Source organism: Mercenaria mercenaria, chromosome 10 (assembly GCF_021730395.1).
Source record: "Mercenaria mercenaria strain notata chromosome 10, MADL_Memer_1, whole genome shotgun sequence".
Taxonomy (NCBI): domain Eukaryota; kingdom Metazoa; phylum Mollusca; class Bivalvia; order Venerida; family Veneridae; genus Mercenaria; species Mercenaria mercenaria.
Window position 1 is genome coordinate 34,452,477 of NC_069370.1, and position 13,189 is coordinate 34,465,665.

The 13,189-nt window shown below is 35.0% G+C and overlaps 1 protein-coding gene across 3 annotated transcripts in view; it reads right to left on the reverse strand.

The window, feature by feature from the left end:
- The window catches only part of LOC123559418 (dynein axonemal assembly factor 8-like), a 48,664-nt gene extending 39,776 nt beyond the window's left edge, over positions 1–8,888 (reverse strand). For 2 of the 3 annotated variants that reach the window (XM_053552715.1, XM_053552714.1), the window contains exons 1-2: positions 8,770–8,888; positions 1,343–1,518 (exon numbers count right to left, since the gene is read on the reverse strand). In XM_053552715.1, the coding sequence (XP_053408690.1) occupies positions 1,343–1,518; positions 8,770–8,785 (192 nt within the window). In that variant the 5' untranslated portion in view covers positions 8,786–8,888. Of the gene's footprint in view, positions 1–1,342; positions 1,519–8,467; positions 8,627–8,769 lie in introns of those variants that run through there. The other variant, XM_053552716.1, reaches the window with a different exon arrangement.
- Between the last annotated feature and the right edge of the window lie 4,301 nt (positions 8,889–13,189).

Sequence of the window (13,189 nt, forward strand, 5' to 3'; positions counted from 1 at the left end):
TGGGTCTTGCGCGCGACACGTCGTCTTACTGTGGTACACATTCATGCCAAGTTATTTGAAAATCCATCCATCGATGACAAAGATATGGACCGGACACGAAAATTGCGGACAGACTGACAGACCGACAGACGGTTCAAAAACTATATGCCTCCCTTTGGGGGCATAAAAATTCAAGGACGTTTCAATGACTTTTTATCGATTTTCAAGGACTATTTTAATCGCTTAAAATCTTAAATTACAAAACCATTTAGGCTCTTCATAAAGCATTATGATAGAAGAAAAGTTACAGAACAGTTTTATTTTCCATAAGCTACAATAGCATATCTTAACCTCTATGAGATCTTCAATGGGATTACCTTTTATGAGCTATATTTGCCTGTATACATACTTAGTACATGTTTCTTATAAGTCTTTCAAGCTCTAAAGACTAGTTTTTAATCTGTCCTCAAGGGACTTCACTTCTTGTTTTCGCTTGCGATTTCAACGCACTTTCTCTCATAGTTCCGACATCAATGAGTTTATCACATACACTTATGCTTGTCTGACTTAAACTCCTCTAACCACGATGAATAATCATCCTGTGTAAGCCATTTATTGGCGAAACTACATTAATTTCTTGGGCCACTCGTTGTTGATAAGTCACGACCTTGCGCATAATATTTTAACATTGTGAAAATCGCTATTCCGTATCTAACTTCCGTACCGAAACGGTGTTCAACTAGCGCTCCCTCCGTGGGTGTGCATGTATTTTTATTTTACACCGTTTTTTCGCTCGTTTTGACTTATTTATTATTTATTTTTTGTATTTTTCAACAACGATACGATTGCTACCCCGTTTTTAGCAAAATTTAAGGACTTTTCTACCTTTTTTTCAAAATTCAAGTACTTTTTCAGGGGATTTTTTGGAAGAAAAAAATCAAGGACTTTTCAAGGACTTAGGATCAAATTCAAGGACTTTCAAGGACCTGTGCGAACCATGTAGCTGTACAGGGTCAGCTATTGATGGTGAACAAGTGTTGCAAGTTTCAACGCAATAGCTTTGATAGTTTAGGAGAAAAGCTGACCTAAACATAAAACTTAGCCAGGCAATGCCAACGCAGACGCTGACGCCGATCAAGTGATGACAATAACTCATCATTTTTCCCCCCAAAAATCAGATGCGCTAAAAATTATCGAATGTTCAAATGTTACCATCACTTGTTCATGTGGTCAAAATATTAACAGTTGTTACAACAGCATGATACGTACTACATTCTTTTAGGTTCTTGCCCTTCAAAAACACTTTAATACTGACCCTCCCAAAATTGAAAAAGAAAACAACCCCCAAAAAACAATAGCTTACATCTGAAAGATCAAAGTCTATATCTGGCAGCTTTTTCTCAACCTCAGAGAAGATGAGGTCTAGCTTGGGTTTGAGTCCTGATGGCAGCATATCAGAGCCTGGGGCTGGATATCCATCAGGTGTCGAAGCTAAGCTCAGGTCAGTACTTTTCTTATTGGACTGAGCCATTTTAGCACCTGAAAATAAAATGTGAAAGTCCTAAAATACACGTGTAGTATACAGCTGCAATTCAAGCAAAAAATAAAAGCAAAAAATGTCAATATTGCAAATAAAATGTTTCATACATTGACATTTATTTAAAAACAATTATATGCAGGTTATTAGTGTGTTTCAGGGTGATATCATCAATAAGGGAGACCATTCAATATTTTCACAGAGGCAAAAACTTCATTATATCCTTAACTCTGTTAAAACCACAATTTACTGTTATACATAATAACTTAATAAAATGCAATGTTAGTTTGCAATTACATAAAACTCATTAAATATGAAAGCTACTAGTGTTCCAGACTTCTGAAAGAAATTTCTATGCATGAATTAAAAACTTTTAAAGAAAAAAATACAGCAAAATTTTAAGGTATCAATGACCATTTCCCACTTGAAAGTAAAACACAGCTGTTTGTTATTATCTTTAACCTTGGCTAGGTGATCAATAAATTTGTTGTTTTTTTTTCATAAAAATAATCAACAAAATCCTACTTACATTTAAATTATTTCTTTCCCAAATAATAATTAAACTTAATAGTGCAAACATGATTTTTTATATTTTTCTTTAACTTTTTCTCCAATATATACCTGTTACAAAAGCAGAAAACATGCACCGGTAGTCTACAATTAATTAAATGACCCAGTCTAGTTTTTGAAATAGTGCCAGAAAACTTCAATCCTTTGACAGCCAATGACATATAATTGATTATACAGAGCACGAAGTTCAAATATGAGAACAAAATAACACGACACATCTGAATAGTCTTGCAACTACCTCAAACAGCGGGCAAAATCCATCTCATATGCATTAACCCTTTATACCCTGCTAAATTTCTATAATGAACTTGTCTGTCTTTCAATTTGGACAGTACCATTAGCTGTTAAAAGGGGTGCTAGCTTACCAAAAAGATACTGACTGAATGGCGAATAGTGCAGATCATGATCAGACTGCACATCTGTGAATGAAGAAGAAATGCTCCAGACAAAGTTTTCATTCTTGTATCCTTTGACCTCTGTGACCTTGACCTTAGACCCAGGGACCTGGTTCTTGCACATGACACTCCGTCTCATGATGGTGAACAATTGTGCCAAATTACATCAAAATCCCTCCATGCATGAAGAAGATATGCTCCAGACAAAGTCATTCTGGAATTTGACCTTTGACCTCAGTGTGACCTTGACTTTAGAACTAGGGACCTAGTTCTTGCGCATGACACCCTGTTTCATGATGATGGTGAACAATTGTGTTAAGTTTCATCAAAATCCCTCCATGCATGAAGAAGATATGCTCCGGCTGTAGACCCCGCCTACCCGCCCACCAGGGGCGTTCCCATAATAGGTGCCGTTTTTCAAATGGACGTATAAAAAGCTTTACCAATATTTTTCCAAGTACATTAAAGGTGCATAATTTGTTTATAGTCTGGCTGAGACCATTTGATGATCCAAAAGAAAAGAGTTTATGATAAAAGGATTTAGTCCAAAGTTCTTGAGAAACCACCATACATTTGTAATTTTCACTAAAATTTCAAAGTTAAAATGAGGTAAAATTTTGACAAAAGAGAATTATGGAACCTGCCCTGCACTGCTGAAGACTTGTGTGGAGTATAAAAGCATATTTTGGTCTTGTAGGTTCTGAGAAATCAACATTCAAATAAAACTTGAGAAAAAATGGTCTAATTTTGACAAAACATACTACAGTAAAAGTAACATACGATATGTATTTCTAGGTTTGACATGGTTTACTTTCAGTTTTATTCGAATGAGAAACTGTTCACACAAGTGGTAACTCAGTATTAATAATAAACCCCTTTTCATCCTGCATTCATATATTACACGATACTGTATGGCACCAAAAATCGGCGTGTTAGTTTTACAGCACTGGCTTGAATTTCAGAAAACATCTTTTTTTCAGACTTTTGTAATGAAACAATAATCACTGTATGGGAAATGATGTAACTAAGAATGAATGGTCACATTAATGGTGTTTGATCTAGAAACAAGAAAATTATAGCCACCTTTTGAATCACTTCATAGTGTTGAGGTAGAAAGCGCACTCCACTATTCGGCGATTTGACAGTAAAATGAATATATGTCTCAATAAGAGACTTCTACTTTAAAAGGAAGATACACCAAGGGGCATAATTCTGTCAAGAACACAAATTACAGTTATTTGGATTGTTACCACACATGCAGATGATGATGGTAAAGTTTTTTTTGAGTTTCAAGTCATTATCTTATATAGTACCAAAGTTATGTCCAGAAAATGAAGTTTGTTTAGAAATTTAAGTATGAAAGGGGCATAATTTGGTCAAAAATACACATCAGAGTTATGGGGATTGTTACCACACATGCAGATGATGATGATAAAGATTAGTGATGGGCCAATTAGCGGGTATAATCGACTGATGGCTAGAAAAGCCCAACCTATTCCGATAATCGCAGTGTACGAAATTCAGATTTGAATCCAATAGCCCGTTCGGGCTACCAGATTAAAAAATTTCCAAGCCCGACACCAATTTCACTAGCCCGAACTTTAACACCTTAAAATACATAATTTTTGCACCATATAACATTTTGTTTTACAGACATCTCTATTCATGTTTGAAGTAATAGAAAAGACATACAGTACATGTTTGCCATGTTTTTGAAAAATTTTAACTCTAAATACTCCAGTCCAGATCAGCATCGTCAGAGTCCAAAAACATCCGACATGACACTCCGTGCCAAAACGAAATCTAAACTGTTATGCCCGATTTTTTAGGATCCGCACTCGCTAATTACTGCAACTCGGACTGTTGACAATTTGTAAGATGTAATACCGAGTGCTGAATACACATTTACACACACGCTGATAACATAATTTAAGCTCCGCCTACTGCAGGTACTTGTGAGATTTTCGCGAGAAGTGTGAAAGCTAATCAAATTACCCGTTACGCTAGAGGTGATTGTATTCAGCCAATTAGCGCTGCTGTTATGTCTTTGACACTGTGTTTGATTCTCAACACGTGAGAGTGCAAAAACCAATAATTCCATAAGCGTTTCTCAGTCTGGAAAATCACGATGCAGTACTCGTTTAATAAGCATGTTTTTTTAAACAAATGAGGAAAATTCGGTAGCCCAGTCGGGCTTGTACCTGTGGAAAATCGGTAGCCCCAGCTGAAATTTGGTAGCCACGGGCTGTCGGACTACCGTGAATTTCGAACACTGTAATCGATTATGTCTTCTCGGAGTCGACAGCGGGTACGAATCTACACGGGTACAAACGAAGGTTTCTGAAGGGCAATATCCAAAATATAGACTTACTGAATGCATAACGGATAAAACAAAAGCATGCGACCAAAAAAAAAAAGAGCGTTACTATATTTTATCTGTTTTAGATTAAAGCCTTATTAGAATTTATATAATTTATAGCAAAATTGTGTTTTAACACTATTTATACACTCGGACGGTAATATGTCGTACAAATAACAGGGTTTTCCATCGGGTTTTTTATTTGGGAGTCCATGGACTCCCATGGCTGCTAATTTAAGGGTCCCTAATAATTTTTGGGGGTCCACAAATTACTGATCTTGAAAATGGACATTATTACTATAAAAATTTACCCTAAAACCCAACGAACTTGTATCTTTTTAAGTTAGATAGCAGATAATTCAATATTTCGGAATGGTATCTTTTAAAATGACATGAGCTTCTCAATTCAGACCGATAACAAAAGGTGTTATACTCTCTGTTACGATCAAATAGCCAGTAATTACCGGCAATTAACGTGTCACCTCCTGCCAATTATGTTGTTCACAGTTTGATCTCGGTTAAAGATAATACTCGATCTTTAATTAGTATCATAATTTTTGTGATTTAATTATATTTCTTTTACCAAAATACTTCTAAATTTATATGAAATTAATTTTGTTTGAAAGAAAAATAAACCATTCGATCTTTTACGGAACGTAACGGCAATCTTAGATTTTAGCGGTGACAGCGCGAAGAGTAGTTTCCCTTAACTAAAATGGCGAACATCGGTAAAAACATTTGTTTTTTGAAGTTGGAAAATCGTCTATACCTGTGTATAAATGAGCACCTACGATTCGGGGGTGGTCCCGAGGGTAAAAAAATCTGCGCATTATACATTGGTATCTCACAAAGGAGGCTTCAGTGCAAAGGAGTTTCATGACCGATTTTGCGGCTCCAGTGGACGCAGAGGCACTGAAAAATGCGAGTTCAAAGCAGTAAAAGCACGTCAGGGACGCAGAAAACCTGCGTCCGGGAAAACCCTGAAATAATTTCACTTGGGCTGTGCCCTGATGAAATTATCATGCCCGACATATAACCACCCACTGTGCATAACTAGTGTTAAAGCACTCTTTTGCTATAAATTATTCCTTAAGGCCTAAAAAAAAAAAATTGTTTGTTTCCAGTGACATGGCCAAAAAAAATAGGGTAGGTAGGTAGGCATTTTTTTTTTTTTTTTTTTTTAACCTAACACTATCGTAGTTTCAAACAGGGAGATTATAAACCTTATAAACATGCATCCTATTGTTATGTTGGATTTACACCCGAATGTATAATGACTTTGATGATGTTTTAGCAATATAAAATGCCATTTGATTGTGTATTTAAATATTATGAAATAAATATTTGCTTTACATGTTTGCGTTTTATTGTTGTTTTTTCATTTCCAGATTTATAAGCCCATCCGATTAGCTCAAGGTAGAGCAGTGGATCTACAGATCAAGTGGTCATAGGATCGTTGTGTCCTATTTCATTCATTCTCCGCCGCTAATTCATGTGGAGAAGTTGGCAATTACTTGCGGAGAACATGGTTTATATTTAATTAAACGTGAAACTTGAATGAAATCTTGCTGTGGATTCTCTCTTTAAATAATATAATTTCAATATTGAATATTATTCAACAACCAACATTTATATTTCAAACTAAAACCAAGTAAAAGCACACTGGCCAGGAATATGATCTGCATCTTTGATCTGCATTGAGATTAATACCATCACCCTCTACCACAATCTAAAATTCTGGATTAACTGGAAATGCCAGACAATGAAGTTTTGACTGGTATGCCCAAATTGTGAATTATTAAACCTGCAAGTGGTTGTTCAACATCTTACTACTACTATAAATCCCATCTAAAACCTGACTTTTCAAGCCTCTGCAGGCTTCGACCTTAACTTTTTTCAGCAGGTCCACCAACTGCTGAAATCTAGTAGACCTGCTCAGACTTTAGTGGACCTCCAAACGTCATAACTTCAACTGACTCAAAGAAACAGGGCTTATTTCTAAAATAATTAAAAATGGAAGACCAGCAATCTGTTATCCTGAAAAATAATTATTTGTAAAGTGTCCCAAAATATGGACACAATAATCATCATCCATCCGACGTCGACCCGTGTTGAAAGTGAAAAAAACACATTAACAATTATCGGTAATTATTCTGATGATAAAAAGTAATTAGCCTTGTTTTCATCATCAATTAACACCCCCTCAAAGAGCTAAAAGGAGTGTGTCGGTTATTATGGCATCTGAAGTGGAGATCAAAGCGGTATAGTTGCCCGAGATTGTCATGGCATTACGTCATGTTTTCGCGCCATGTGACACATCACTGTCTAATCGTACTTTCTCGATTCCTTAAGTTGTTGAGAAGAAATCAATAAAAAAGTTTTTTCTTTATCTTTTTTTAAAGCAAATGTGCAATATCCCGAATAAACTGACATGTAAATGTGTCAAACCGTGAACGAGGATAGTGGATAGCCTACCTCTGTGACCTATTTGCCCTCAAGGAATTTTACATTATTGTTTGAAAAGAATATCTAACAAAGTGTTGTGTCAAAAAATACATGTACAATGAATAATTTAAAACTTATTAAAATCCGCAACAACATCATACATGTACTGCTTTATTTTAAAACCACATTTCTATTTACGTTCACGAGGTCACGTAACCTATTCTGCCGTGCTAACAGAAGTCTGTTTGCCAAAAATCGTTTTACTCCATGTATTTAAATTGCTGCCGCTTTTTCATTATTTAAGATTTTTTGATTGTGTTTTTTGTACATTCTGGTCAAAAGTCTGAATTTTATTACCATAGTATGTACCGTTTGTTTACTTTAATAAAGAAGTAAATAATCAAGATTGCGCTGTTAGAAATTTTACAAAACATTATATGAAAATTTGATCGTTTTTAAAGAATTTTGCCTACATTCCTGTGGATATCTTATTAAAATTGTTATAGAACTCAAACTGTATTAGTTCTCAAGCTGTGTTGAAAATTTGAAGCAATTATATTAAAAAATGAATGCACTATGCGCGTTTTTTGTGTCAAAAGTAACCGCGATGTAAATTAGATATTACGATAGGGCGCACATGCTTCTGGAATGGAAAACTACCAGCACGACGTTTTGGATATTTTTACGATTCGCGGGTAAATTCCAGTCTATCCAGGTAATTTTGCCTGATGTAATTTCTCAATTTGGTAAAGTTACCACGAAAAAACCACTCACCTGATCGGTGGAGTAGTCCATTCGTGCAAAGAGCTATAAAAATAATAATATACTTATTTGCAAAAATATGCGGCCCGATTTTAACGCTAAAAAAGTTTAGGGTCGGCGGTAAAAAAATAGGGTAGGTCGGGTCACCAGAAACAAACAATTTTTTTTTATGCCTAATTATTGTAGGGATTGCTAAAGTGCAAATGCTCGAGACTTTTGCTTTATTTTTAAATGAAATATACATTGTAAGTGATTTTAACATGCAGGTTCAAGTTCAACGTAGGTAATCCACACAGGTTAAAATTGTAATTTCAACAAATTTTATTGTCTGTAAATTCACAGCTTTAAAAAATCTTTAAATATATGGACTGTCCTTATAATTACAGAATGTCTCAAGACATCTCAAATTTTATCCCATACCTGGCCAAGGTTGAATGCTTGAGCCTTGATACCTCACAAATTAATGGCTGAAAAGATACTCTAGTACCATATATATTTTGAACTTAATCCTTTAAAAGAAAATAAACAGCATTCTACTTCTTTGTCTTTCTTGACAAATCTATTTTCTGAAAAAAAAAAAATTCAAGAAAGCCATAGCAATTATGTACACAATTATCTACTTCCGGTTGCTGTTGGGACATGTCGAACGCTGATGAACGCTAAGAGTGAGCGTTTAAACGACTGGTAGTAATTGCTAAAGCAAAATCAGAAAACATATATACCTTTAGACTTAGTCATAGCTACGGCAAACCGATTTATTTGTTGGCATGGTATGAATTAAAATAGTCAACACTGCAACCTATATTGTAAAGTTGTCGGTATTCCGAACACCGGAAATGACGTATACCATATGAGCCTAAAGAATACAAATTAAAGAAATTAGACGAAATCTGCGTGTCCTGTAACCGGGCGCCTACTTTGGGTAGTCTGTTACACTGATCTGTCTTATCGAGTACAGAGTTAATATGTAATATTTAACACGTGAAAGAGTCTACTACTTTGGGCGTCAGGTATATATAAAATCAAACAGTTGCTTCACTATCCCAATTTAACTGAATATGTACATTTTGAAATCGTTGTTTTCGTCTGAAAGCTATCCCCTAGACCCACTGGATTTGATAAATATTAAATCTCAAACTTTAAACTAAAATCAAAATATTAGTTCACTTAATTTTTAAATGAAAATAGGAAGTTTTGTACTTTGTAGCATGGTCTTCGGCATGTGAAAAAACAAAGACAAATATCAAACAGGGAATGCCACGTACCAAAATCGCAGCCTCCCCCGAACGAAACCTACAGCACGCAGACGTGCACACCACAAACACACACACACACATACACGTGCACACACGCAAAGCGAACACACGAGGACAAAACGAACAAACAAAGGAACACACACACATACACACACAAAGCCTACACAAGAGGACAAAACGAACAAACAAAGGAACACAGTGGGGCACCGTTTAAAATCTGATTTTATTTCTAAAATAATGTGATATTTATTTCTTAAGTCACTATATGTTCATTGTAAAAATACTGCGTTTTACCCAAGTGGAAATTGGCAAGTGCTCGAAAATGCAGCTCTCTGATTGGTCAGTTATAACGCCTGATGTCATGATAAAGTTATGAATATAACTAACAAATACGTGCACTAAAGTATCACGCTAAACAGTATGGTATCTTCATGCTTGACAGACATTTTTGACTGTAAGGACTTCAATATTTTCAATAGGTTATTGTGCCTCCAAAAAATAATGGGAGACTCTTAGAGTTGCCAATATCCGTCTGTCTGTCCTTCCTTCAGACCATCCGTCCGTTTGATCTTAGATTATGAAACCATCCATATAGGAATATTATTCAGTATTTGAAGTTGTGCACCTGTTTTTTTTTAGATTTCACTCAGCCACACTAGAGTTATGGTCTTTGACTTGGTTGAAAACATGCATAAAAGGGCATAATCTTTTGTTTTGCATATTATATATTAAAAAAAAAACAACCAACAACATCGTCCAAAGCTAAACTCATGAAACCATGTAGAAATATTTCTCAGCACAGCATGCGAATTGGATTGGATTTGTTTTGGATATCACTCGGCAATACCATAGTAATGGCCTTTGACTTTGTCAAACTATGAATTAAGAACAAAATAGTTTGTATAACATGTATCTCAAAAAGTATACATTGTATAAATTTGACCTAGAGTCATAAAACATAAGATTGTTTTATAGCATGTGTTGCGCACTTGGAGTTCTATTTTGGACTTCACATAGCCAGACCAGAGGTATGGTCCTTGACTTAGTTAAAATATATATTAAGCGATTAAAAGTTTATGTTGCAGTTATCTTAAGAAACATTTCACATAGAGTCATGGAACCATGTACTGTAGCAGGAAGAGTGGGGTACCAGTGTCATATGGACGCTCATCTAGTTTCAGTCAGGGTCCACAATGGACATATATGAAAAACAGTACGTAATGAGCATGCGTCAGATGATGCATCATGAAAACCACGTGTCAGCTGTGAGATAACATCAGTCAATATTTGGGCAGTAGTGAAGGAAATGAATAGATGTACATATTAACCAAAGACAGACAATATAATTTTATTAAACTAGGATACATATTCTAATAGGAAAAGTCAGTTTCTTAAAACACATGCCCCTCAAATTTGAACTGCAATCCAAAGCAGTATATACGACATATAGCTGTACATGTGATATTCATATAAGCAAATGCATAAAGTATAAATAATGAATAAAAAACTAACACAAAAGGAACACAATATGGAACTCCGCCTTTGAATAGTTTGTGACAAAAACACCATTTGGGAGTAAATCTAAACTAAAGGTGCACTAAACCTCAATATTAATTCACAGAAGGTTCAAAAGTTGCATGGCAATGTAAATAAAAGCTATTACAGAAAGATCCAGCTGTTAAGGATAGAAAATTTGGACTAGATCCGGTTGGGGCACTGACCTTCTGCAAGTTGAACACTACATACAGACCAACGTTGATTCCGTAGCCTATTTTTTATCAGGGCTTATATTGTCATATTATCTGGGCTTAGTGTTGTTATATTTTCTAGTCCTTTGGGATCATGGAGTCTATTCAATAGATGTGTAATAGAGTTTCGCTTAAGCCGGTGCTAGGGGGCATAAGAGGTGTTGCACATTTCATTACCTGTCACGAACAGACTCAATCGAACCGAGTCTGCTGTTGCATTCTATGTTTCCAAGGGATCTTTTTACAGATTTTATTATATTCATAAAGCTTCTTTGTTAAAATTGTTACACCCACTTTTATGGTTTCAATAAAATTTCTATTAAACTTTTATTTGTATGGTCGATGTATTTAGATTTTAATATTCATTGAAAATATGTTCTAAATAATCAACAAGAAACAGTTTCATTTTTTGTCGTATTGAGCGACCTTTGGAGTTTTCAGTTATACTATTGTATAATGAAAATAATTCACTGTCGACACTATGGAGTACTTTGACTTTATGTTTGACTTAAATAAGCAGACAGTTTATTACACGAAAGATTGTGAGGAATATCAGGTTCCCCAACCAATAGTTTATCATGACTTATATTGTCATATGATCTGAGGTTAGTGTTGTTATATTTTCTAGTCCTTTGGGATCATGGAGTCTATTCACTATATGTGTAATAGTGTTTCGCGTAAGCCGGTGCTAGGGGGCATGAAAGGTGTTGCACATTCATTACCTGTCACGAACAGTCTCAATCAAACCGAGTCTGCTGTTGCATTTTATGTTTCCAAGGGATCTTTTTACAGATTTTATTATCTTCATAAAGCTTCTTTGTTAAAATTGTTACACCCACTTTTATGGTTTCAATAAAATTTCTATTAAACTTTTAGCATGATCGATGTATTTAATTTTCATCTTAATATTCATTGAAAATATGTTCTAAATAATCAACAAGAAACAGTGCGACCTGTTGAGTTTCCAATTATACTATTGTATAATGAAAATAATTCACTGTCGACACTCTGGAGTACTTCGACTTTATGTTTGACTTAAATAAACAGACAGTTTTTTGCACGAAAGATGGTGTGGAATGTCAGGTTTATCAGGGCTTATATTGTAATATCATCTGGGCTTAGGGTTGTTATATTTTCTATTCCCTTGGGATCATTGAGTCTATTCAATAGATGTGTAATAGAGTTTCGCTTAAGCCGGTGCTAATTCACTGTCGACACTATGGAGTATTTTCACTTTATGTTTGACTTAAATAAGTAGACAGTTTATTGCACGAAAGATTGTGAGGAATATCAGGTTCTCCAACCAATAGTTTATCAGGGCTTATATTGTCATATTATCTGGGCTTAGTGTTGTTATATTTTCTAGTCCTTTGGGATCATGGAGTCTATTCAATAGATGTGTAATAGAGTTTCGCTTAAGCCGGTGGTAGGGGGCGTGAGAGGTGTTGCACATTTCATTACCTGTCACGAACAGACTCAATCAAACCGAGTCTGCTGTTGCATTCTATGTTTCCAAGGGATCTTTTTACAGATTTTATTATATTCATAAAGTTTCTTTGTTAAAGTTGTTACACCCACTTTTATGGTTTCAATAAAAAAATCTGTTAAACTTTTATTTGTATGATCGATGTATTTAAATTTCATCTATGTACTCGACGGTGATTTTTCACAGTTCGAAAGCAAAAGTGCAGACAAGATCACATATGCGCCCTTTTAAGGGTAGCAGAGCACGACTGACTGGCATTTTACGATGAATTATTCAACCCTCTATTTTCTTTTCCCTTTTCGTCAATTAATGATAGAACTTTCATGAAAACAGGTGTAGGAAAGAGTGATGTTCTATAAAGATATATAAATTCGACCTGAGGTTGACGTTGTTTTACATGATTGAACTATCATTAATAATTAAAGTACCAGTTTCAGCGACTATAAGGTTATATCCATGAGAAATGATTTAATATACACAAAAAAACTTGACACTGTACATTTAAGCTGGTTTAGTTGCATTGGTGTTTCGCAGAATTTCGGCAGATATCCCCATTTATCAAGACATGCAGCCTGTTTGTTTACCTTCATGTATTTTATCTTTTATGGGAGTTGTTTCAGTGACACCATAAAGTTTACGCATACAAAAGATT